General features: G+C 45.5%; 1 protein-coding gene across 2 annotated transcripts in view; it reads right to left on the bottom strand.

Moving 5' to 3' along the window:
- Tep1 (telomerase associated protein 1) overlaps positions 1-26,713 on the bottom strand; it is a 43,382-nt gene extending 16,669 nt beyond the window's left edge. The window contains exons 1-29 of one of the 2 annotated variants that reach the window (XM_028788463.1): positions 26,546-26,688; positions 24,189-24,779; positions 22,857-23,039; positions 22,102-22,236; positions 20,033-20,194; positions 19,419-19,571; positions 19,052-19,129; positions 17,803-17,927; positions 17,453-17,610; positions 12,908-13,017; positions 12,072-12,162; positions 11,688-11,874; positions 9,643-9,811; positions 9,029-9,187; positions 8,340-8,408; positions 7,925-8,002; positions 6,656-6,786; positions 6,108-6,167; positions 5,322-5,480; positions 4,566-4,742; positions 4,217-4,337; positions 3,352-3,476; positions 2,998-3,111; positions 2,787-2,904; positions 2,465-2,659; positions 2,185-2,360; positions 1,953-2,109; positions 1,641-1,820; positions 1,137-1,229 (exon numbers count right to left, since the gene is read on the bottom strand). In XM_028788463.1, the coding sequence (XP_028644296.1) occupies positions 1,137-1,229; positions 1,641-1,820; positions 1,953-2,109; positions 2,185-2,360; positions 2,465-2,659; positions 2,787-2,904; positions 2,998-3,111; positions 3,352-3,476; positions 4,217-4,337; positions 4,566-4,742; positions 5,322-5,480; positions 6,108-6,167; positions 6,656-6,786; positions 7,925-8,002; positions 8,340-8,408; positions 9,029-9,187; positions 9,643-9,811; positions 11,688-11,874; positions 12,072-12,162; positions 12,908-13,017; positions 17,453-17,610; positions 17,803-17,927; positions 19,052-19,129; positions 19,419-19,571; positions 20,033-20,194; positions 22,102-22,236; positions 22,857-23,039; positions 24,189-24,755 (4,230 nt within the window). In that variant the 5' untranslated portion in view covers positions 24,756-24,779; positions 26,546-26,688. Of the gene's footprint in view, positions 1-1,136; positions 1,230-1,640; positions 1,821-1,952; positions 2,110-2,184; positions 2,361-2,464; positions 2,660-2,786; positions 2,905-2,997; positions 3,112-3,351; positions 3,477-4,216; positions 4,338-4,565; positions 4,743-5,321; positions 5,481-6,107; positions 6,168-6,655; positions 6,787-7,924; positions 8,003-8,339; positions 8,409-9,028; positions 9,188-9,642; positions 9,812-11,687; positions 11,875-12,071; positions 12,163-12,907; positions 13,018-17,452; positions 17,611-17,802; positions 17,928-19,051; positions 19,130-19,418; positions 19,572-20,032; positions 20,195-22,101; positions 22,237-22,856; positions 23,040-24,188; positions 24,780-26,545 lie in introns of both variants that reach the window. The other variant, XM_028788464.1, reaches the window with a different exon arrangement.
- Between the last annotated feature and the right edge of the window lie 229 nt (positions 26,714-26,942).

The following is a 26,942-nucleotide window of genomic DNA, read 5'->3' on the forward strand; positions in this document are numbered from 1 at the left end:
GTCAGGCGGCAGGGGGAAGGCAGACAAGTGACTATGGCAAGAGAAGATGGAGTCGAAAGAACTACAGTAGGAAGGAAAGAAAAGGTAAAGAAAAACACTTGAGAGAGAAGTCGGAGTCAGACGAAGATAGGGAATGGGTGACCAAAGTCAACAAAAGATGAAAGATGGTGTGATGGGTAATGTTAATTTACAACCTGACAGAGTCTAGAACCACCTGAAAGATGGGGTGCTAGCCATGCCTGTGGGGAATTATCTTGAGGAAGACCTGCCCATTATGGGTAGCATCACTCCCTGGATGAATCTTGGACTAGAGGAAAGCTGAGGAACTGGAGAGATTACTCAGCAGTGGAGAGCACTGGCTGCTCTTGCAGAGCAGCTGTAACTCCAGTTCCTGAGGATCTGATACCCTCTTCTCACCTCTCTGGGTACCAAGCATATACACAGTATACATATAGGTTGGACACTCACACATAAAGTAAAATGAATAGATTTAATAATATTTTCAAAGTAAGGAAGCTGAGCAACAACATGCATTCACCCTCTGCTTCCTGATTCAAGCTCCTCTTGGCTTCCTCACCATGATGAACTATACCCATGAACTGTGAGCAAGAAATGCTTACACCCTTAAGTAGGCTTTGTCAATGTTTTATCACAGCAATAGAAAATAAAACTAAGAAAAAATTATACCAGAAGTTTCAGAGAGTAACAGTACTTTATCAGAAAGTAGGATAGGGAATACTTGTGAAATATTTTAGTCAAGAATCAAGTTTCATTTTGCTCATGTCCTGGGAACCTGAGATTGAAAGACCTATCCACTATGGGTGGCATCATTCCCTTGGCTGATATCCTGCACATTAAAAATGTGTTGAGCACAGCATTTATAGCTTTCTTTCTCAACAGCAGGTGCAATGTGACCAGTTGCTCCAAGCACCTTCCACTATAACAACCCTGCAACAACAGACTACAAACTCCAACTGTGAGCCAAATAAAGCCTTCCTTCCTGAGCTGCCTGTGTCAGGGTATTTTATCATAACAACAGAAAGGCAACTAAGACAGGCATGGATGAGCAATGGAGCCCAAAAAGGCCAACAGCAATGGGAAATACATTAAGACTTTGTGGATAAGGAACGACTAACCTGTTCATACAGTGTGAAGAGCCTCAGGTAGTCAGTGACGAGGTGCAGGTACAATGGCAGGCTTGAACCCTGCTTTGCCAGCAGCAGCCGCATCTGCTCAGATGTAGAGGATTCAGCATTATTGAGGAGATTAGAGAAGCTTACCACAGCTGTCTCTGCTACAGCACCAAGCTAACTGTCAAGTGTATCCTCCTCTGAGAGTCTAACTAAAGGGTGGGCATATAACATCACCTCAAAATACATACCCTGCTCCTGCATCCCAGCTACATCCTGTCAGGAAAACTTCTACACCTCATCCTAAGACCCCTTAGCCATAACTCTACTCATCCTCCCTAGGGAGACTGTTCACCTTGGAAAAGTCTGAGTGGTCTTATGAAACATCGGCACTATCTTATGAACAATTTCCCCTGGCAGAGAGGTCTGGAGAAATCCAAATCCAGCAGCTGCACCCTCATGACTCCCTGATGCAACCCACACCCCCACAAGCCCTGGTCTGGGTCCAACCTGGTTGTTAAAAGGTGACTCCTCCAGCCGTTTCCCATACAGTGCTAGCTCTTCTCTCACAAGCTGAGCCCTTGAAGATGGGACCAAAGAGCCCAAGGCCACCACATAAGCACCCTGACTTTGCTGAAGGGTCTCACTCAGGCCTGAGTCACTAGACACACTCAGCACCAGGTGTACTCGCTGTGACATTTGCACAAAGGAACAGAAAGGTAGAGGGAAAAAAAGAACAGCATTAGAGAGGTCCCTACCCCGATCACCCATGGCACCTTTCTCTCTAACCTTCCTCCTGTCTCAGCTTGTTCTCACACTCACCCGAGGAAGAGTCTTGGGGATCCAGTCTGAAATCAGCTGTCCATTATGATCCACCACCTTATCTGCCCCATCGATGATAAGGACCAAAGTCTGACCAGGTTGCAGCAACTGAGCAGATTTGAGGAGCAGCTTCTGCTGCAGTTCCCACACCAGGCCTCTGTGTGTGAAGAGGCCAAAGTCAGAGGCAGGGAAGCGGGACGGTAACACAGCTGGCTACTCTTGAGGTACACACCTGTAAGTGCTGGGGAGCGCACTCAGGTCTCCCAATTTTTGACGCAGATGGGTACAGAGGCGTCTGAGGAGGTTGAGAGCAAGACACTGGTCAGGGCGGGCTGCTGAAAAGTGGAAGAAAACGAACGGGGGCATGTTGGGCTGGTCAGGAACCTTCAGGGCAGACACAAGGGATGCCTGCGTGGGGCAAAACAGAACCATGTTTACATTTCAGTATATGCACAGTCTCCTTGCCCTACCTCCTTAGCTCCAAAGCTCTTCCTTCTGCCCGAGGCTCATACCAGGAAGGCAGTCTTTCCCTGTCCCGCCTGCCCAGTCACTAGGCTCAGTCTCCCATGGGGCAGCATCAGCTGCTGCACTGTATCCTGAAGAAGGCGTGGTCGTGCAGGACTCAGTGGGTTCTTCAGCTGCTGGAAGCTGGTCTGGATCAAATCATCTTCTGAGACGGATGCTGGCTTCTCCAACTGGGCCCCTGGCTGAGGGTCACAGAGCGTTGATTATGTCTCCATGTTTCTTGGGACCTCTTGGCCTAGACCCCAGCAACTTGCTTCCCACTCAGGACTACCAAGCTCGCTCCTCTCTGTCATCAGCACTCCTTCTGACCTGCAGGTAGTGCTTCTGGATCATACTCCACACATCCTGGAGAACCAGCTGCCCAAACTCCTCCAGGCCCCCAGCATAGGGCCGACCAGCTGCTACACCTCCCCATTCACAGGAGTACCTGCAGGGAAAGCATAACCCCAGCAGTCAGAGTAAGCCTGGCTCCCTGCACCACACTTCCAATGGATAGGTGCCTCCACCTCTGGCAGCTCACCTGCGACAGGTAACCTCTTTCTGTTTGTGTAGGTATCTCTTCAGTTCTGAGACTCGCTGTGCAGCCTCTTCTGACTCAGAAATAAAGTCAGGTTTCCAGGCATCTGGCACAGAGCTGACCACAAAAGACACCCCAGGGGTGGAGCCGGACTCAGACCCTCGTCTCCTGTCATCGGCTAGGAGATAAGGCTCTGGCCCCCTGAAACTTTGCATTCAGGTTGAGATCTGACTTGGGGCGGCAAAAGCATTCTCTCTATGGACTGTTTCTCTTTCAGCAATGAATGCTGGGGGTTGAGGGCAGGATCCGTCTGGCTTTCTGTGGAGGAAATTTTAACCTGGTAGCAACAGAAGGTACCTAAGGAAATCAGGATCCCGGAAGTAGATGAGAGCTTGGGCAGAGGGCTTCGAGCGTTGGCCATGGTTCAGGAATTGCATCACTTCCATCTCTGTCACAGAACGCCCTGAAGGGTACTGCTGGGTCTACATGGAGAGGGAAGACACAGGCAGGGTCAGTCCCAAGCATCAACCCATCTCCAGAAGCCTTCAAATGCCTGAGGTCACCTTTATCTCAGTAAGCTTGTGTGCTCTCCCCAGGGACAGGCAGTAAAATATGGCTACCAGCTAATGAATATCAAATGATTCACAGGTGCTGGGTATTTTAAAATACATTTTCCCCCTCAGTGTTGAAGATTGGATTCAGAACCATATATGTGGTAGGCAAGTATTCTACCAGTAAGCTATATTCCCAGACCTTTGTGTGTGTGAGAGAGAGAGAAAGGGTCTCACTATGTGACCCCTGGCTAACCTGGAACTTACTATGTAAACCAGGATAGTCTCAAACTCAGAGAGCCTTCTGCCTCTCACTTCCCAGTACTGGCATTAAAAGCATGAGCCGCCATGCCCAGCTTCCCTGACCTTTTTCATTATATTCTGAGACAATGTCACATAGTTGCCCAGGCTGGCCTGGAACTCCTGATTCTTTTACCTAAACAATCTATCTGATGACAAAAGCTAAGCAGATCAACCTTCAACCCTCTGAGAACCCAGGGAAGACATCTGTCTCAAAGGAACTGCTTCACCTAGGTACATCTGGTACAGTTGTTGGCCAGTATTTCACATCAAGACTCAAGGACCTACTGGTGCATCATCCCAGGACTCCTGTCAGGGGCTTTATCCCACCCCTGTTTCTTCCCCAGCCCCTCCAACCTTGTCTGCCTTACCCAGTGAAAGTGGGGATGGTCAGGCAGATCATAGTTGGAGGGAACGTAGCCATAGCGGGCACCCAGAATCCCCACGAACAGCTGTGAGTTCTCCACCTCCCCAAGGCACACTTCCAGTTGTCTGTCGGCATGATTATGGGAACAGGAAGGAGTCACTGGGGGTCAGTCTTAAGCAATACTAATACAGAGGAGGCACCTGAATCACGCTGGGATAATGTTGCTGTTGGTATCTAAAAGGCAAAGGCCCGCCCTCACCCTCATTTATTCTTGTAGTCCTGATCCTGGTCCCTTGAGTTCCACCACCCCATCCTCTCACCCTACCTAGCCCCTCTTCCCTGTGGTCCTGCACCTGTTCCTACGGGTCTCTTCCTCTGTGATGCCCCAGCGCAGGTCAATGGCGTGAAGACTGATTCGGTGGGGGAACACTCGGGCCTGCAGTGCCGGCAGAACAGATCTCATCAGCAGATCTCGTTCCCCATGCATGTCACGGAAAGTGGATGAAATGAAAAGCCGAATGTTCCGCCATCTGGGGACGAGTGGAGGGTTAGGCTCAGCCGAGGGATCAGTCCCCATCTCAAGTCCATAGTTATGGGTGCAACAGACACTTGTGCACTTGACATAAATCCTATGACAGACAGGAGTCTTACAGGCCTCCAGATAATATTCTAGCTGTGGGATCAATTGCAGAAACCTGAGATTTGAGTCATACTTGCCATTTCTTATGTGCCTCTTTCTTCAGAAAAACCATTATTAAAAAGTCACAATTCAATCAATGTAATACTTTGAGGCAAGCCTTAACCATATTCTTAACTATGTTTAAGAAATTAAAACAGCCAGAGCCTGTGCCTTAAATCTTTTGCCTAAGCCCTGGCTATGTATGTCAACATGGAGCCTGCTTCCTTCCCTACATTCAGACTTTTTTTTTTTAATCTCTAGTAAAGCAAGGAATAGGTTCACAATCTGACAGTGAAGGAAAGAAAACAAATTCTTTAGTAAACATAACAAATGCAAATGCCCCTGTAGCAGATAGAATGGCAGTCACAGGATTTCTCCAGGTTCTGATGGTAACCCTCCCAGTTCACAAAGTCACATAACTCAGACTGACCCATGCTGCGAAACAGGACCCAAGGGACCAGGGATGTTCTCCGCCAGTGGCCGGAGAGAGGGGACCTGTGTCTTCCATGGGGGTGGAGGGATCTTGTATATTTTATCTAGTTGGCCCACATGTTCCAGAAGACGAGAGGCTCCATGCTCGGCAATGAACCTAACAAAAAGCAAGATGGAAACAGAGTATTAGAGCTCAGAACCAGGACGGTGTCCCAAGAGAAACAGGCAACGAAGACGTAACTGCCCAGTTCAGTGGCTCCCCTTAGGAAGACAGCCATAGAGCCGACCTGGTATGTCATGTTCACAGTTCTCAACCTGAGCTAGGGGGAATCACAAGTTGAGGTGATCCTGGGCCATAGAATGAGACCCCATCTCAAAAAACCTAGCCAGACAAAAAAGAAAACCATAAGCCAGGGAAGCACACAGAAAATAAGTGCAGTGTCTGCAGAGGCATCAAATGTCTGTTGTTGCAGAAGACTGTTGGATCCCTTTGGAGTTGGATGGAATTACAGGTAGTTGGGAGCCACCTGGCATGGGTACTGAGCACCAGATCCACGACCTCTGCAAGAGCAGTATGTATTCTTAACTGATGATCCAATCCTCCAGCCTGCTTTTCCTCTTTCTCATTGAATATAGCATAAACTTGGATGTATATAACACAGAGCTGAGGCACCATCTTTAGCCAGTAGGTAGAGGCCATTAAGGGTGATCAAGCATTAAGACAGTAAAGTCCTTATCACACTGTGTTGCCGATAAGCCCCTCCAGTGCTCACTCTGTACTCACTTCAGGATCCCGTCAGTGCAGCCTGAGAGCGTCACATCATTGGGATTCAAATTTGGTGATCTGCCAAAGAAAGAAGTAGTCACTCAGCACCAAAATTGATGCCTGGAGCCAGGTGTGGTGGATTATACTGAAATCCCAGCACTTGCCCTGGAAGACAGGAAGACAAGTTCAAAGCCAGCCAAGGCTATATACCTAGACTCTACTCCCCAATATCTTAAGATACACACCTCATCTCTGTGTAACAGTTTTGTGATCAATAACTGTATTACCCTGAGTGCACCCAATCTTGTCTTAATAAAATTATGTGGCCAGAGAACAGCTCAGTGATAGGATGGATGCCTAGAAGGAACAAGGCTTTGGGTCCAGTATCTAATAGCACACAGGGGCAAAAAGGCTTCAGAGAAGGTCCTAGAAACTTAAATTCAATAGAACTAATAAAGCAAGAAGGCTAGAGACAAAAGATCAAACAAGTGAGACTTTGGCAGGAGCACACAGGAAATATGGACCACTGTCTCCAGACACTGGACAAGAATGACCAGCATCCTTACATGTACAGTATTTTCTGTAGGAGGACACCAACAAAGAGGCACTTGGAGTTCACATGCTGCCAGATAATCTGTTTAGCTACATTCAGCGGCTCGGTATCCATCATTTGGCCAAACAGGATGACCCTGTCAATCTGTAAGATGAAAAGAGGAGAATGCTGAGACCAGGGATCAAGGCTGAAACAGACGTGGATGAGCGCAGAGCATCAAGATGCCTAAGGATTGAAGGGTGAGAGCTCTGAGGGGAAAGGAAGCTGCAGCCCCTAAGAATGGTTAGAAGGGATGCCACTACACCCCAACCTACGGTGGCATCAAAGCATCATGGACAGCAGGGATGGGAAGAAAAGAAGAGAAGTGAGGGGTAGTGTTGTGGCGCTCATTCAGGCTCATGAGAGACGAGGGTTCACTTTGTGAAACTTTTTTTTCTTTTTGAGACAGGGTCTCTGTGTAGTCCTGGCTGTCTTGGAGCTTACTATGTAGACCAGGCTGGCCTTGACCTCACAGAGATCCTCCTACCTCCTATTTCTGCTGGGATTAAAGGAGTGTGCCACCATGCCTGGCTGTGGGTCAGCTCTTAAGTATGGCTATTTTATATTTATGGGTGTGGGCTTTGAGCATGCTAAGCTAAGCATATTCTCTACCTGGCCATTTTAAACATTCAGTTTGATAAGTAAAGGGTTTATGGATATTGTTCAAGGTGAAGCACTTGCCCTGACTTCAGTTCTAAACACTACAGTATTTCTATTATATTTAAGACGATGCTTATACCTTCTCGAAATGCATCAGCTTCTAATTATCTTACGACATCTCCATCATCTAACCCTGAGCATATTTACATCTCGGTACTGTGGAATACAATCAATAACAAGCTCCTGAGACACCTCTACTTCTGCATAGCTCTATTCAACAGCATAATGCTGGTAGCTTGAAGGCTGCCATGTGGAACAATGTATACCATGGGAACTAGCAAACATTATTAAACAACACTCCTATTTTCCATTTATCATTAAAGGTTTAGGAGCACAGCCCTGTCCGGGACTACACTGAGCCGTGAGCTGATGAGAGCTCTGCAAAGTTTGGTGGATCATTTAGAAAGGTCAAGAAAAGGGAGGCAACTGAACACATATCCCACATCTGTGAGCCCAGCACTTGGGAGGTGGAGGCAGGAGAACCAGGTATGGAAGGCTAGCCTCAGCTACAGGAGACAACAAACAGGAGCAGGTTGTCAGGGAAATGCTAGAGGGAGTTTCATAGGAACTGAGTGGGACTCACAGGGGTCCTTTGGACAGCCAGAGACAGCAGGTACTTCCCAAAAGTGTCCAGCGGCCACTCATTATTTTCTTCTAACTCCTAGAGCAAAGAAACTTGGGTTACGAGGTTGGGCTGAGGTGTCAATGCCCGGCTTTGGATGTAGTTTGAATGTATCCCCCCCATTGGTTTCTGTGTTGAAATTTGATCCCACTGTGTAGTAAAAATAGGGGCTTGGCTAGACCCTAGTATTGATAGGCGAGGCCCAGCAAGACGTCCTTAGGGTATTATAGAAGCACTCTTGGAAGGTGCTAAGGTATCTCTACATCCCTACAAACATAAGTTGTAAAAACTTGAACCTGAACCAGAACCCAAATTATCAATCACTTTCTCCTTGTTCAAGATGTAATCGTTGTCTTCTGAGTGTGTTTCCACACACCTCCTGCCAAGAGATCCAGATCTCAGAGCCAGTCAGTGCCGGCAGTGCCATACCCTCCAGCCTCAGGAACTGTGAGCAACAAAAACATCTTTCCCTTATGAAGCTATTTCATTATGGAAATGAAAGACTAATATAATCAATAAAAAAGCAAGTGTCGATTTGTTCGAAATTTGTTTGTCTGTGCTTCATTTTCTTTTCTCCCTTGAGAGAATGTCTCCCCATGGAGACTTGACTAGGCTGTTTCTGAACTCAAAGAGATCTGCCTGCCTCTGCTACTCAAGTGCTGGGATTAAAGTTGTATGCCACCATGCCCAGCTTATATGCTACAGAGAGACAGAGATAGAGGGGTGTGTGTGTGTGTGTGTGTGTGTGTGTGTGTGTGTGTGTGTGCATACATACAGAGAGAGAAAGAGACAAAGAGAGAGAGAGAGACAGAGAGACAGAGAGAGAGAGAGACAGAGAGAGAGAGAGAGAGAGAGAGACAGAGACAGAGAGAGAGAGAGAGAAAAAGAGAGAGACAGAGAGCGCACTATGTATCCCGGGTTAACCTCAAACTTGCATTTCTCCTGCTTCTGGGATGGAAGGTGTGCACTATTACACCTGGCTATTCACGCCTTCATCAATTATTTGAGATGAGCCCGGCCTTCTGTCACTTATACATTTCTGGATAGCAGGGCTGTGTTTCTGACCTGGACTTGAGCCTGAAGTTTGACGGCAGTTTTCAGGATACCTTCATCGGCTGTAAGTACTGGTGTCTTCACAGAGCCTCTCCCACACAACAAAACAGTCACCTGCTCTGCCCGAGCCATCATCATTCCGATCAACAGCAGCACATAGTTCAGAGGAGGCTGATGGAGCAGAGCATCATCAGGGGAAAAAAAGTTAGAACCCACCTTTGCCTCCCCAGTTCTAGAGGCCAAACGCCTGGTTTGGGGAAATGAAAGACTGAGGGTCTCTCAGGAGGGGTCATCTTCAGCAGCCCTCTGGAAGAAGTGACTTGGGGGGAACAGGGAGAAGTCAGAATCCTTGCCCAAATCAATACTGGCTCACAGCAAAATGGGTGTGAGATATACTTGTGACAGAAATTCAGAGATTGGAATTCGCTAGCCAAACTTGAAATATTAGTACTATGATCCATAAGCAAGACTGACTAAAACTGTTCCAGGGCACCAACAACTGGCACTTGGAAGCAAACCCACACCATTTCTTTCAGTTTGTGCTCAGAGAACCAGAGAGAAACAAAACTCTCTCAAGACCCAACATCCTGCCAGCCCCTCAGAAGATGTATTATTTTTTTCTTTACCCCTTGTGAGTGACTTTTGGGACAGAGACTGTCAGCATTTGCATCTGTAAGATAGACTAAGAGAGTTCGGCCAGGCATCGGGGCTAGGTTGTGCTTTACAGAGAGGTTCACAGCTGTTTCCAGCGCCTGGCGATACCGATCCAGCAACACAACATCACAGCTCCATTGTCTGCAGCAAGAGAAGACATAGACACGAGGCTCAGAAGCTTGTCCGCCTGTGACTCTGAAGCAGACGGAAAGACAAAACCTTCAGTACTAAGTCCTCTCTCTCCCTCTTTAGGCACTATCCCATCCTCCCACAGCCTACTCCACTGCTGAGACAGAAACTTTCCTTTTCTCCATACCACAGGACTCTTACACAGACCACGGCAGGCAAGGCGGTGCTGAAAGCACCGGCCATGCTCATCTGGACTTACTCTAAGAGGCGAGGCTTAACTGCTACAAGCTCATTAAGGGGTATTAATTTTCCAAAATCATTTTATTACTTTGTATGGATGGGTGTTTTGCCTTCATGAACAACTGTGCACCACCCATGTGCAGTACCTGCAGAGGGCAGAAGATGGTGTTGGATCCCCTAAGACTGGGGTTAAAGACAGCTGTGAGTTACCACGTGGTGAGTGGGATTCAAACCCAGATTTTCTGATAAAGCATCCAGTGTTTTTTTGTTTTGTTTTTAATTTTTATTTATATATTTGTTGTTATAGGCTATTGTTTTGTTGCTTTAATACAGGCTATTTCCTCACATAATACATCCTGCTTATGGATTCCTTCCCTCCACTCTTCCCAGTTCCTCTCCACCTTCTCCCCTAGCCAGATTCACTACTCCATTTCTGTCTATTAAAAAAGAACAAGCTTCTAAGAGATAATGAAATATAACAAGCTAAAATATGAGATAAAACAAGAACTACCACACCGAAGTTGAACAAGACAAACTAAGAGAAGGAAAGAGCCCGAGAGAAGGAATGAGAATCAATGATCCACTTACTCAAAACTTCACGAGCCCCACAAAAACACTAAACTGGAAGCCATAATATACACACAGAGGACCTGGGGCAGACCCATGTGGGCACTGGGCATGCTGCCTCTGTCTCTGTGAGTTCATATGAATTTTGATTACGCTGACTTGGAGGCCTTGTTTTCTTGGTGTCCTCCATCCCCTGTGGTTTTTATTCTTGCTTCCTCCTTTGTAGGGTTCCCTGAGCTCTGAGGGGCGGGGCTTGCATCCAGTGTTGCATCTACTGAACCGATGATCCAGCCACAGGGGGGTTGGGGGAAAAGGGGTACCTATTTTTGAGATAAGGTCTCACATAGACCTGGTTGCCTTCATAGTCCTGATCCTGGGGCCTCCACCTCCCAATGGAGGTAGCTGATGAAGGAAATGCCTTTTAGATTTCTAGCTAATAAATACAACAGAATGACAGGAAATTCATTCTCCAACTGCCAGTAATGCAATATGGCTAAGCCAAAACCCATCAACACATAAACCAGTAACTACACTAACGATATTAGGTTGAGCATGGTGACACATAACTGTAATCTCAGTACCGAGGCAAGTGAGGCTAGAGGATCTCACATCGGAGATCAGACTGGGCTACACAGCAAGTTCAAGGCCAACTTAGGTGACAGCAGGAGACTCCGGCTCAGGCTACAGAGATGGCTCAGTGACTAAGAATGTGTACTGCTCTTGCATAGGACCCAAGTTCAAGCCTCCCATTCCCCACAACACATCAGGTGGTTCATGCCCACTCATAACTCGGCATGAAACAAGAGGGGCTGCACACATTCACTGAATCCATCAGGACCAATGAAACAGTCTCAAGCAACAAACTGGAAGCCAGAGAAGTTTAGGTTTCATAGGACAGTGATAAATATAAGTGCTAAAGACCGGGTTTTGGTGTAAACGTGATGGGAAACCGAAGTCTGCAGCACTGAATGGCTCACAAGCATCTCTCTCGAGGATAATGAATGACGGCTTACTACATGGCTCCTTAGCATCGTCCTTCAGTTCCTCTGTCCTACTCTTCCCCCAGCTAGCAAGCACATACCTGGCCTTGTGCAGCCTCAGTTTCTCCCGCTTGAGCTGCTCATACATCACAGGGATAGTCATTGCCACCCGAAGCTGCCGACGCGTCAGGGTGCACAGGTGCCTCGGGTTGGCAGGCCTCCTGAGTTTTTTTGAGTTTCTAATCATTATCCGCTTCATCAATGTTGTATTAGAAGGGAAAGGCAAGGCTGTGTGGTAACAGGAAAATAGCAAGTCAGGCAACTTCTATCCCCTTAGCATGTTAAGCCCCTATCCTTAGGGCTAGTAAGGGTCTGGCTACTGATTACACCACACCCTAAGTCTGCAAAGCAAGAGGCTGAAAATATCTGAGTAGTTGTCTCATTTACACACAAGAGGCAAACAGGAACCAGAGGAGAAAGAATACCTTTACTTCTGAGTTGAGCCTCAAGTTTATCGATAGAGTCATGAGCGTTCAGGAATCTGAACGGGAACTGCCGACTGTGAATCACAGACTTCTGAAAAACAAGAAGGATGGTGTGCGGAGGAGGAGGGGGGATGAGAAGCCATGGGGATGAGAACCAGGACAGTGACTCAGTGACTCCACCACACTTGCGGGAAGGTGAGGAGAGAAAAACAGATCTCAAGAAGAAAAAGAGGAGGAGGAAGGGGAAGAAAGAAAGGTATGGATGAGGTAAAGGGGATTAATGGGAGCGCCATTTCTCTTTTTATTTATTGTTTAGTTGAAAAATATTTTATGTGTATCAGTGTTTTGCCTGCAGGTATGCATGTGGGCTACATGTATGCCTGGTACTACAGAGGACAGAGGAGAGCACCAGATCCTCTGGAAATTGAGTTACAGATGGTTGTGAGCAGCCATGTTGGTGCTGGGAATCAAATCCAAGTCTTCTGGAAGAGTAGCCGGTGCCCTTACTGGCTTCAAGCCGTCTCTCCAGCCACAGGGCCCCATTTCTTTTTATATTACACTGCTCCTGAAGTGAGTTAATTCATAGATGGTGATCTTTCTGTACGTTTTTGAGCTCACAAAGTAAACATGAAAATTATTACTCTCTATTGTAATCTCTGGAAGACTGACTATGCCTGGAGACCTGTCCTTCCCAACATATATAGGTTTCTGTGCCTCTTACATCCCTCAAGGAAACAAGCTGGTAGCCATGACCGCTTCAGCCACGTGGAAAAAGCCTGGCCTCTAGGTGAGACAACTCCCCACCAAGCCACACACTCCCCAGTGATCACATTTACCTCATGCTGGAGTCTCTGGAGAACGAGTTCATGGTGGCGGGCACTGATCCCAGTCCGCAGCAGGTTACACAGGTTCCGGAGCATGGCCATGAAGGGGAGTTTCCCACTGTCTTCAGTCATGGGGGATAGGGTAAATCAAGTGAGTGACATACACAAAGTAGCAGCCCACAGCAGGAAGCACAGAGCCACACAGAAGCTCAAATGGGAGAATGCAATCTGCTCTACTCAAAATGTTTTAAAGATCCAGGAAAACGAAGCAAGGACTGGCCTGAACTGGAGGGTAAAAACATAACAATGTGTATCGGATAGCTGTTTCAATAACAACTAACGTCACTATCTGTCGGCTGTAGTTGCTGGTTCAACTGGTACAATGTACTCCTCTTCTTCCCACCCACTTGATGGAAGGAGAGAACTGATTCCTGCAAGTCCCCTTTGACCTTTCACACAGCACCCACCCACGCCACACACACACACACACACACACACACACACATGCATACACACACATACACACATACACACACACACACATACACACATACACACACACACACACACACACACACACTTTCAGTTTTTTGAGAAAGGGTTTCTCTGTGTAGCCCTGGCTGTCCTGGAACTCACTCTGTAGACCAGGGTGGCCTCGAACTCAGAGATCCACCTGCTCCTGCCTTCTGAGTGATGGGATTAAAGGTGTGTGCCACCACTGCCAGATTTTCTTCCTTGAAAAATTAATTATTTGTATTCATCTGCGTGTGTGCGTGTGCATGTGTGTGTGAGGGAATGTTTATCACTTGTTTGGAAGTGCCCACAGAGGCTAGAAGAGGATACAGTATGCCCTGGAGCTGGAGTTACAGGTGGCTGTGAGCCACCTGATATGTGTGCTTGGAATTGAACTCAGGTCCTCTACAAGAGCAATAGACAAGCTCTTAACTGCTGAGTCATCTCTCTAGCCTCAAGTGTAATTTTTTTTTTTTTTAAAGAAAGAGTAGTGAGCTCTATACTTTTCAGTGGATATATAGTGAAAAATATTTATTATTCTGGTTTAGTAATGTTGAGGTTCAAGGTTCTCTTTTCAATCCCCAAATTGGTTACTTAATACCAAGTACTCAGCCTTGAAATCATGTACACACAAGTAACTTCATACAGACTGAGCAGGATGTATTTATATATTTAGGAATATAACAAAGAAGTAAGGGAAGTAAGGACCGTGAACCTGAGAGACAACAAGCAACACGGGAAGGGTTGGAGAGAGGAAAGGAAAAAGGGGAAACCATGTAATTATATTTTAATTTCAAAAAATAAGAAATATTTAATAAGAGACAAAAAGGGAAACAGGTATTCATCTGTGGAGCTGAGTCAGTGGGATTACAGGTGTGAGCCACCACACTCAGTTCCATCAATGTTCTGGCCGTTCTGGACACTCTAGGTGACCACACATGGAAGCATAATTTCAGCACCGGGGAGCCCGAAGCAGGACTGGGAGTTGAGACAAGCCTGGACTACACAGGCATTCTCAAAGAGGGAAGAAAAGAGAGAGGAAGAAAAAGAAAGTAAGTACCTTTCGGGCTAGGTGCATACCTACAGTCTCAGCAGAAGGAGAAATGGTTGAGTTTAAGAACAGCCTGGGCAATATAAAGAAATTCTATCTCAAAATATAGGGGGCTTGGGAGATGCTTCAGTAATTAACAACACTGGCTGCTCTTCCAGAGAACTTGAGTTCAATTCCCCAAACCCACATGGTAGCTCACAACCTCTGTAACTCCAGTCCCAGGAGAGCTAATATCCTTTCCTGGAATTTTCAGGCACCAAGCATAAATGCGGTACACAGACATATATATAAGCAAAACTCTCTTTGAGTTGGTTTAAGTAAGAATGGCCCTGTAGGCTCATATATTTGAATGGTGTTTGAAAAGATTATAAAGATTAGGGGGTGTGGCCTTGCTGGAGTAGCTGTGGCCTTGTTAGAGTAGGTATGGCCTTGTTGGAGGAAGTGTGTCACTGGGGGTGGGCTTTGAGGTTTTCAAAAACCCATGCTAGGCCCAGTCTGTCCTCTCCCCCGGCCCCCCCCCCTCTCTCTCAGGATACAGCTCTCAGCTACTGCTCCAGAAGTATGCATGCCACCACGCTCCTTCCATGGTAATAATGGAATAAACTGCTGAAACTATAAGCTAATCCACGTCCACAGTTAAAGGCGTTCTTCAATAAGAATTGCCTTGGTCATGGTGTCTCTTCTCAGAGAATAGAATAGTGACTAAGACATATATACATATATACATAGAAAATAAATGGACAAAAGAAAATTTTTTTTTTTTTTTTTTTTTTTTTTTTTTTTTTTTTTTTTTGGTTTTTCGAGACAGGGTTTCTCTGTATAGCCCTGGCTGTCCTGGAACTCACTCTGTAGACCAGGCTGGCCTCGAACTCAGAAATCCGCCTGCCTCTGCCTCCCAAGTGCTGGGATTAAAGGCGTGCGCCACCAACGCCCGGCTCAAAAGAAAATTTTGAAAAAAGAAATTAACCATAGGGAATTTAGTCTCAAACAAGATAAGCTGTTTAAACTTTCAGGGTTAGTGATTCTCAGCAAAAGTTAAAAAGTAAAAATATGCATACAGACAACACCACAACATCCTTCTTTGTTATTTGTGTTGTTTGCTTGAGACAAGAATTCACCAGGCTGGTCTCAAACTAGTCATCCTCCTGCCTCAGCTTCCCAATCTCTATGATTACCACACCTACCCACACCCAAAGCCTTTTCCTCACTATATCTTAACTTGTAAATTGGTGAAAAGGCTGACAGATGATGGGATTTAAATCCCAGGTAATTCTTATCCAGACATCAGCAGAGGCACTTGTACAGAGAGAATAATAAATAGCACAGCAACTCAGGCTGCTTGAGTCCAATGTATAACAACAAGCAAAGGGCGTTTGGGCTGGAAAGTTCCAAAACTGGAGAGCTTCCACTGTCTTAGTTAGGGTTTCATTGCTGTGAAGAGACACCATGCCCAAGGCAGCTCTTATAAAGAACAACATTTAATTGGAGCTGGCTTACAGGTTCTGCGGTTCAGTCTACTATCATCATGCCAAGAAGCATGGCAGCATTCAGGTAGGCACGGCACTGGAGGAGCTAAGAGTTCTACATCTTCATCTAAAGGAAGCCAGGAGCAGACTGTGTTTCAGGCAGCTAGGAGGAAGGTCTCAAAGCCCACCCCTACAATGACACACTTCCTCTAACAAGGCCACACCTCCTAGTAGTGCCACCCCCTAGGCCAAGCATATTTAAACGACCACATCCACCAAGGTCTAATGTTACATACATTTCAATAAAGAGAGAAATAAGTTTGAATTTCCAAAGGCAAAAGTAAAGCAGAAGGAAAGGTATAAAAGAGAGAGCCGAGCTTTCCTGTTTCTTTTTGAAATCATTCATTAGTTTGTTTGTTTTATGTCTTTTGCCTGCATGTGTGTCTGTGAACCATAGTATGCCTGGTTCTGTGGAAACGAAGAGAGAGTATGGGATATTCTAAGACTGGAATTGCAGATAGTTGTGACTGACCACATGGGTGCTGGAAATCAAACCCAGGTCCTCCTGAAGAGTAACAAATGTTCTTAACTGCTAAGCCATCTCTCCACCCCCTAAAAATGGGGTGAAGAGAGAGATCAGCAGCCAAGAAAAAGTACAGCTCTAACAGTGTTACTAAGCGTGATTCCTATAAGTTAGCCTATAACTCCAGCTCCAGGGTATTCAATGCCTCTTCCTGGTCTCTGGGAGCACCTGAACTCACACACACAATTAAAATAAAATTCAAGCCGGGCGGTGGTGGCGCACACCTTCAATCCCAGCACTTGGGAGGCAGAGGCAGGCGGATTTCTGAGTTCGAGAGTTCGAGGCTGGCCTGGTCTACAGGGTGAGTTCCAGGACAGCCAGGGCTACACAGAGAAACCCTGTCTCGAAAAACCAAAAATAAATAAATTAATAAATAAATAAACAAACAAATAAATAAATAATAAAAATAAATAAAAATAAAATTCAAATATTTAAAGAAAAAAGCATGAAAGAGTCCTTCATAGTTAAAAATAAATAACCAAGAGAAGAAGAAACACACTGAAGGTAATTTGGCCTTCCCTAAAGTGAATTTCTTCTTTATCAGTAGAGGGAAATGATTAAAGTTTTCAGATCCTACATGAATTTCTGTAGAGGTCCTACCATCTCGAGATCTAATCCCACTCGATTGCAATATTAAAAGCGTACTGATACAGGTGCAAACAGGAAAGAGGTACCACTTTTCTGCCCTGTGTTTCTGAAGACTTGTGTATCACCTACACACATCTGGAATCATGATCAACCTATGGTATCAACATTATTTAAAGCAAATTCCACTGTCCACAGTGGTATGGAAAATGGCAAACCTCAAAAATCCTATCTTTTAGTTATGTAAATCAAACTGCAAAGTAACTGCACCATTTTGTGGAAATCTTCAAGGTAGGATCTAAAATAGAGAAGCACAGAGGGGTTAGGCAGGAAAGGACAGTGACGTCAAGGCCACCTACCTATGAGTTCCTCCCATACAGAAGCTTTGTTTCCTCGCAAGCTCAGCTCCCGCTCCCAGGTCTCTGGCCTTTGGAGCTTCATCCGTTGCCCGGCTCTGCTGGAATCCCACGGCCCAGGGAGGTGACTCCGAGAAAATTGCTCTAGGGTGGATGGGTACCTAAGAGAGGGAAGAAAGCCCCTATTGGTCCAAAGCTTACACAAATTTGGAAAGAGCCAAAGTCAGCCAGTCATGTTCACATCACTGTCTGACTAACCTCATACTGATGGGATTGAGGACTACCAGCACTGGAGCCATGAATGAACCGGAATGATCAGGTCAATGGAATACATTTGAAATACCATGTCTCACCTGTAGCCCAGCAGCGCCTGGACGTGCTGGGCAGGCTCGTGGATGTGCAGTTGCTCTACCAACTTCTTCAGAGTGAACCTTGGTGGACTTTTTTTCTCTGGCACCACATTATAAGCTGCTTCAAACTGTGGAGACAACCCCAAGTACCACAGGGTTCATTTCAGCCACAATCACAGGGTACCAGAAATAAAAACACAAGCTACCATACCCTATCAGAAAGTAAAGCATAAAATGATCATACACCCATGAGGTAATCTCAATCTCTAAAACAGATGTAGACAAAGAATATAAACATCAAGGAAAACCCTGTAGGAGCTCCCAAGGATACAGCTGTAGCTAACGGCCACAGTAACAACACTCCTACAGTGCCAGCAACTTGGGAGGCTAAGGTGAAAGAACTCCACAACAGATCTAGAGAGTGCAAGGCAGCATGGGTAACATGGTAGACCACCTCAAAACAGAAAAAGAAACCAAAGATAGTAGCTCTTTGGGTGCCAAACGAAAAAGAGAAGGGTCAGGGACCACAACAGCTTTCTGAGAGCTCTTGTGTTTCACTCATACAAGACCAACCTATCGGAGTTACTATGGAGTGACTGGCTTGTAAAGAACAAGGTGGGAATGAGAACAGAGAACATCCTCATTCTCTCAGAGAGGGAAAAGCAGGCAAGTATTATCTATATCATGAGCCTTTATTGTGGTGGCATCTGTTTGTTTTGAAAACTTTCTACAAGAGGCTGGAGAGATGGCTCCGTGGTTAAGAACACTGGCTGCTCTTCCAGAGGACCCATTTCAACTTCAAGCATACACATGGTGACTCACAAATGTCTGTAACTCTAATCCCAGGGGATCTGATGCCATCTTCTGGGCTCCAAGAGCACAGGCATACATGTGGTACACAAACACACAGAGAGGAAAACTCTCATACACATAAAACGGATAAATAAAAAAATTTTAAATTTTATATGGCGTGGAAATGGTTTTTGAAATTTTAAATTCATGGATCCAATTGGATATGTTACCTGTAAGACCAAGAACAACAGAGAGGAAAAAAAAGTTCCTTCCCTTTATTCTCTGAACCAAACCAGACAATCACAACTGTGAACACCCAGGTAGGAGACAAGTAAGTATCTACCACACTGGCTGTTGGAATTTTAAAAATTGATGGAGTTCTATTTCTAAATTCAAGCTCAGAAGGGATAGCACAGACAGACAGACAGACAGACAGACAACTCCCAAGCAAGGAACTCACCATAATCTGTTCATTTTTAAGGGGCCAAAGACTCTTTGGAAAACATTTCCCTCTCTCTGAAAATGGAAGTTCTGTTTTCTACAGGGACAGGAGAAAACACGTCAAACAGGGAAATGGAAGTTGCCCATTCCAGTAGCCCTGAAAGAATATCTCTGTCAAACAGGAAGCAAGTTCACAGAGGTGACCCTGTTCTTTCTGGCCCTGAACTCTACACAGATTATCTGGGCCTCTCTGGCTCCTTTGTTTTCTGGCATATGAACATTTCAGAGACTTTTGTATAGGAGCTCCTAAGCTCAACATTTTCCTTTCTCCCTCCCTCCCTAGAGAAAAGGGGCCATGAACTCCCAGGGCTGAGGCAAAGACTGACTGGAGGGCGGGGTGGCTGGCGGGAACGCCTCTTGGATCGATGTTTCCGTGGATTATACTTAGCTAGCTGGTACTCATCAAACTGGGCAAATTTGTCAGTCATGGCAGCACGGAGGCAAGCAGGCAACTTCTTCTCATCCCCTTCTAGTAGGCTCTATTGAGGAAAAAAAGAAAAGATCAGCAAAAGTGAGACCCAACACACACACACACACGCAGATCCTAGAGTTATATGGGAGCAATAACAGGGAACAATTTCCTAATCTCATGTCCAGAGTTACATTTCTGTGTACAAGGCGAGTCAGCAGTCTTCTCTAAGCATATCATCATTATAAAGAAAGTCTAGGGGGTGTGGTAGGGGTGGACAGCTGGGATGTAAATAAATAAAATAATTAATTAAAAAGTAAAGTTGAGAATTAGACCAACTTTTTCTCAGACTTTGATCCAACCTTCATCTCACTATTTCATTAGTCCACTTGGCTCTAACAGAGAAAACTTATCCTCTCTGGGCACTTGGATGCAGGAAAATGGAGGGAAGGTTAACTTGTCTGAAAATGTCCTCTATGAACAAAGTGGGGAAAGAGGAAAGGTCAAAGTGCAGGGTGCTAAGGACCATACCTGGTAGAACTCAGCTACCTGGATCCAGTCTGAAGGCAGGTGAACAATGGCGGAGTAATACCGTCGTATGTGAGGGCGGCAGGCTGGAAAGAGGGCAGCCACAGCCAGAACTATATTGGCAATATCCCGGAGATTAAGTTGCTGCCTAGCATACAAAGATGCCTGGGAGGGTAGAAAAGATTGACATGTTGGTCACTTATCCCATAGCCGCATGCCCTCAACTATCTTACTTATTGAATCTGCCAGTATAAAACCATTTCTGAGCACGCCACAATATCTACAAGAGATAAAGCACAAGCATCACTTAGTCTGCAGACCATCCTCTGAATCAACAGGACTGCCCTTGTTTGGAAGAGCCTTCATACCAACATCTGTCAAAAACATACTGATGGCAATGTGTGTGTGTTGTAGAAGAGAGAGAAATAACTAGCTGATAACTAGTTATGATCTTCCTGAAGGCAGCTTCTGAAATCTTTTTGGTAACTGTAAGCCTTAAAATTATACTAAATTATATTAAGAAAAAGATATTCAGTATCTAGATTATTACTTCGTGAAATAAAGTACCATTAGTTAAAAGAAAAGTTTCCAAGGGTTCAATTGCTGGTTAAATCTGTCATCTTCCAAAGTTTCACAGAAAACATTTTCCCCTTGTCCTGACTAGTTTTGTCAACTTGACAGCCTAGAGTCATCTGAGAGGAAAATCTTAGGGGAGGTACTTCTTGATCAAATTGGCCAGTGGGCATGTCTGGAAGGAGAGCCTCTTAATTATTATCTGACGAATTGTGGGTGGCATTATCGCTAGGCAGGTCATCCTATACTTTATAAGAAAGCTAGCTAAAGAGTTGGAATTGGTACAAATACTTTTGAATAATGGTTGATCAGTATCTGAAATTTTTAATCCTGGTACAAAAAAATATAATAAAAATGCCTGAAGGAGTACACTGAAATAGCATATGTGTTCATGACAACATTATTTGTGATGGCCTAGAAGTACAAACAATTCACTGCTAAATTGTAGCATAGATAAGCTGTGGTATATGGACTACCTAACTACAACAGTAAACTTCACCTGTATGCAACATTATGAATAAATTTTATGATATATATATATTTTTAAAATAAATAAAGATATATATATATGTGTGTGTGTGTGTGTGTGTGTGTGTGTGTGTGTGTGTGTGTGTATGTGTGTGCGCGTGTACTTGAGAATTGCTGTTTGAAGTCAAACAAGGAGGACCTAATGAGGGCTGCTTTTTTCCTTCCTGGGCAACTTCTCTGAGGGTGGTGGCTGGTTTTTGCTGAAGGAGAAAGTGACAGAGTGACAGGGACTGGGCCTGAAGCAGGTTCTGGGAGAGACTGTAGTAATGTTCCAATTCTGGAACTAGCTAGCCAGAGTAAACAACTGTGTTCATTTTGTGACAATGCTTTTGAGCTGTATATATAGCATACATATAGTCTCATTAGATTAAATAAAAGGAAAAAGTAAAAGGAAAAAGAAAAACTGTAAGAAGAAAGCTAAGATGAGCCTGTGTAAGCGAGCAAGCAGTGTTCTACCATGGCTGCTACCACAAGTTCCTGCACTAACCTCTCTCACTGACGGACTGTGACCTGGAAGTATAAGCAATAACAAAACAGTCCTCTTTCGTGTCCTAAGTTACTTTTGGTTAGAGTGACTTATCGCAGGCACAGAATGAAACGAGGACATCCCTCTTCCCATCCCTCTTCCCTGCTCATGAAGCAGCCACATCATTTACCTACTCCACACATGATATCTGGGGCAGAGTTCTGCATACCCATGGGACCAAATCCAAGTTTCATCATGTTAATAAGACTCCCACAGTCTAGTGTTGTGCATTTAGCTTGTGCAAAGCAATTCTAGTATACCTTCCCCCATCTCCCCTTTCTCCACGCCACAGAATGCCAGGGACTAGGCCCCGGACTCACCCAGACATCTTGCTCCCTTCTTGAGCAAGTGTTCCTTCCACCCCACAGGGATCCAATAAGCAGCTCTTCATATCATAACTACATTAATATCTCCCTCTTCTCCCCACTCCTTCATACCCCAATACCTTAAGGATGAACTCAGGTTCCAAGGGGGCCAGTGCATTACAGACTTCAAGGATGTATGCCCGGGTAGGGTCAGAGGCATCTTTCACATTCACATTTGAGGCCAGAGCAGAGCACAGTAAGGTCAAGAGAGCCATCTATGAATTGGGAAACACAGAAGAAAGGAGTAAATATAGATCTACACAGGCCAACTTGTACAGTCAAGGATAGAGGAGCTGGGGAGATGCCTCAGTAGTTAAGAGTACTTGCTGCTCTTGCAGAGGACCCAGGTTTAGTTCCTAGTACCCTCATTGGTTCATAACCTCCTTTAAGTCCAGCTCCAGAGGGCGGAACATTTGCAGGGGGACAGTCTCAGTTTGTAACCCTAGCTAGAACTCACTATTATAGAGCAGGTTGACTTCAAACTCCCAGAGATCCACCTGCCTCTGCCTCCTAAGTAGTTAGGCTACAAGTCATATGCCACCATGCCCAAAGGGATCTGACATCCTTCCCGACTTCCACAAGCACAGGATACACACAGGGCCTATCTACAAATGTAGGCAAATACTCATTGGCATAAATAAATTTAAAAAGCACAGAAAACATGGACCAAGGTTCAGAAAGATGTCTGTTTAACTGAGAGGCTGAACAAGTAGATTCGGAAGTAGGAAACGGGATCATTTCCCTCTGCAACCTTCCACCTGGGGAGAAGCCCGGATTCTGGTCTTCATCCTCACCCTTCCCTCCACCATCAGCCTCCCAACTCTGGAAGCTCTACCTTCTTTTCCTGGAGGACCTGGTCAGTGCTTTCAGGATGAGAGTCAGAATCTCCAGATGTGAGTTTTAGGACTGGTGCCTCCACCTCTTCTTCTCCCAAGCTTAGACTGTACAAAGGCATCGGGACTTCTGCACTTTCTTTTTCTTCTTGCAATTCCTTTTCTTCCAAGCTGCACCACTGACCCTGCAAACCATGGCAGTTATAAATTGGACCATGTACACATGCACAGCCCTCCAACAGAGGGATTAGAAAGTATCTCCTAGAGATACAAAAGGTCCACATCTCTAAACAAGTAAACCCTCTCCCTTCACCCCCACACTAATCACCTTTAGTCCGGCCTGTCTCTAGCTTGGCACTCTTTCCCATACTACCTTTCTCTATCCAAGCTTCTGAGTTTTTGCCCGGATGCTCTGTGATCTTCCGCACTGCCATTTCATGATTGCAAGTCTGGCAGCCTAAGTCGTCTCACATACCTTCTAAACTCACTATGCTGCTTTCTGAGTCAGAAGAATGCCAAGCCCCAAATCAATTCCCCAGAAGCCCCAAGCTTCTTCACTCACTATCACCTCCCTGATAGGGCTGTTGAAAGATTCAACGGAATAATGTATGTTTGACTCTATAAACTGCAAATCACAGCAGGGTAACAACAGTTGTACTTTGGACCAGAACTTTGTGAAGCACATTTTCACTAACTTGATTTGAAAGATGAGGAAATTAAAGCTCCAAGGGGATATTAGCTTTACCTAAGGCTATATACTTTATTGTTAGCAGAGATACGATAAGGTTCAGGTTAACTCTTTCCCAAGTATCCACAGAGGAAATGTGGTCCTGTCTGCTAATTCGGATCTATGTACTAAATGTGCTTACATGGATCTATTAAGAAGACATGTATAAGCACATGAGCATACAAGGAAGTGAGCTCATATATAGCCAGATCAGCATGTCTAACCTCAAAGGCATCCAGCTAACTCTGTTGTAGTAATCATGCTGGATTTCTTCTTGATCAGAGGCTTTCTAGAGGCAAGGATTACTTTTGAGATCTATTACCCAGCATCTCTAGATATTTGATAAGAATAAAGATGCCAGTGAAAACAGCCCTAAGGTAGAGAGTACCTCAGAAAGGTCCAGAGAGACTCAGTAATAGAATGCCTACCTACCATGTGCTTGCCTCTGGGGTCAGTTCCTAGAACTATCCAAAAAGAACCAAAGGCTGAGAAAGGAAGATCCCTGGACACAGATCATCCGAGGTGGAAACTAAGGCACTGAAATAAGCCTACTAACAGAACATAGAGCAAAAAGCTAGAGTCAAGACGAGCATCCAAAAGCAAATACCAAAACTACTTCCTGAACTCGAGCTGCAGCAGAAATGGATTTTGGGACCCTGGGTCCAGTTGGAAGGTCTAGTTCCTCAGAGAAACATGGAGCTTTCTTGGTAGGAGGCTCAGGGAACAGGCAGTTGCTAGTTTTCAGGCTACACAGATCAGCTTGTGCCATATGAGGTATGTGAAGACACTGGAGCAAGGGGCTGGTCGATACAGTGCTCTTTACAGTGGGGAGGGTAGCTAGACATCGGTTCTCCAAAGAGAGGACGTCTGAATGACTAGACATATGTCCACATAGCTTCTCCAGGGGCTGGAGGTCAGGGAGCATGGTCAGGCACCGATTCTCCAAGGAGAGGATGTCTGAGTGGAGAGATATATGTCCATCTATTCTCTCCGTGGGCTGGAGGTCAGGGAGCATGGTCAGACACTGGTTCTTCAAGGAGAGGATGTCTGAGTGGACAGATCTATGTTCATGTATTTTCTCCAGGGGCTGGAGATCAGGGAGCATGGTCAGACACCGGTTCTTCAAGGAGAGGATGTCTGAGTGGACAGGTACATGCCCACAGAGTTTCTCCATAGCTGCAGCACAATCAACATATGCCTAGAAGAAAACACAGGTGATGAGATGCACTAGAAACATATCAACTCCATATTCATCTGTTTGTGCCAGTGATAGGCAAAAAGCAAATATTTTTATTTCTTAAAATTATGTTATTATTATTATTATTATTATTATCATTATTATTTTGTGTGTGGGTGTTGAGAGAAGGAGAGGGGGAAGGGGGAGAGAGGTGTGTCTATAAGTTTGGGCATGCGTGTCACAGCATGTGTGAGGCTGGAGGACAATCCTTGGGAGTTGGTTCTCTCCCCCCACAGTGGGATCTGGGGATTGAACTCAGGTGGTCAGGAATACACAGCTTTAACCATCCATCTTGTTGGCCTTTTTTTTTTTATTCATCCAGTCATAATTCTAAGGGAACAGGTGGAAAAGTGAAAGCAAAGGCTTAGAGGGAAAGAAAGCCTGGCATGCCATAGCAGTGACTTGTCTAGAATCACAGCTGAAGAAGAGACTGTAAGAACATGGAGGCCAGCCTGTGCTACATAGCAAATTCCAGGTACATGTGAGCTACACTGACACTCTCTTTCTCAAAAGAAAATGTGTCTTGCTATCCCTCTTGTGTCCCTGTGCTACAAGGAAAAAAAAAAAAAAGCAGTGAGGGCCAGCGTGACATACACCTGCTGCACTCCCAACACTTGAGGCCAAGGCAGGAAGGTTAGGAGTTCATGGTCATCCTTGGTTAAACTGCAAATTAAAAGATCACAGTCACCCTGGAATATAGGAGACTTTGTCCAAAAGGGGTGGGGAGCTAGGAAGATAGGTCAGTTGATACAGCATCTAGATGAAAAGGAAGGCTCAGTAGTCTGTGACTATAATCCCAACACTGGGAGGCAGGTGGATCTTACAGCAAACTGGCCAGGTAGCCTACCAAAGTAACATGGGAAGCAATAGAGTAAGACACCTGATGTGGCCCTCTAACCTCCACATACCTGTATATATATCTGCATATGCACATACTCTTGCACACACACACAATGAGTAACAAAAATATCATAATTAATTCAATATTTGATTGATTGATTGATTGATTGATTGACTGAGACAAGGTCTCACTAAAAAGGTCTGGCTGACCTGGAACTACGATACGGATTCCACCTCACAGAGAGCCACCTGCCTCTGCCTCCCCAGTGCTAGGATTAAGGCATGCACATATGTATGTATCTCCATCCATATCCACATCTGGCATAATCCAAGAGGGAAAAACAAGTTGTCAAATAAAATTTTAAATTAACAGAAAAATAAAGACATGTAATTTTTTTCCTCTTTGGAATTTATGGAGATTCTGATGAACTTCTGAAAGCTTGGAAGTCCTTCTCCAAGTTCCAGAGATAACTGGTATTGACAGTTTTATTCTGGCATACACTAGTATGTATATCTGCCTCCACTTCTACCTCCCGTCCCTTTTCTTTGGCCTCGGATCTGGGGCCATACTTCAGACTTTTACTCTTAGGAATAATCCTGAAGGCCTGCCATGTTGGCACCTTAGTGTCCATCACTGTTAAAGTTGATGGTCTAGTGAGTTTCTGTTGCTAAAAGTGCTCACAACACCCCTCATTTGCTATAGTTATTCCCTCCTTCTAAGAGCCCTTAAGGAAAAAGGAACCCATTCTCTCTGAGCCTCATCCCTCCGCCCTACCAAGAACACCCCACCTCCCCCGCAAGCTGCCCGGAAGGACTAGGCGGCTGCACCGCGCTCGCCCTAGGCCCTTCGCGGAGTCCAGCCACACAGGTCTCGGCCAGGGCTCTACCTGCGCTCGGGACTGGAAAAGCTGTGCGCAATGAGGCGTGCGTTGGTTCTCCGCAACAGAGAGCAGAAACCAGCCTGGGTCAGCCAGTCGACAAGTTGGAGACAGAGAACTGAAAGGAAAGCAACACCCTAGGGAGGCGAAGGGGTGAGGCTGGGCAGGGGGCGGGGTGGGGCTGTGGGCGGGGCAGTGACCTGGGCGGGGCTGAGGGCGAGACTGCTGCGGGTAGGATAATCACAAATGACTGGATTGCAGGATTGTGCTAACCACACCCGGTTTGATTTGTACGGTTTAGGGATTCATACTCTGGGCCAGACCAACTTTACCAACTGAGCTGTATTTCCACTCAATACAGTCACGTTCTGATGTTTTATGTATAATATCCCAGAGGCTTATGTGC

Source organism: Grammomys surdaster, unplaced genomic scaffold, assembly GCF_004785775.1.
Source record: "Grammomys surdaster isolate TR1022 unplaced genomic scaffold, NIH_TR_1.0 125750, whole genome shotgun sequence".
NCBI lineage: Eukaryota > Metazoa > Chordata > Mammalia > Rodentia > Muridae > Grammomys > Grammomys surdaster.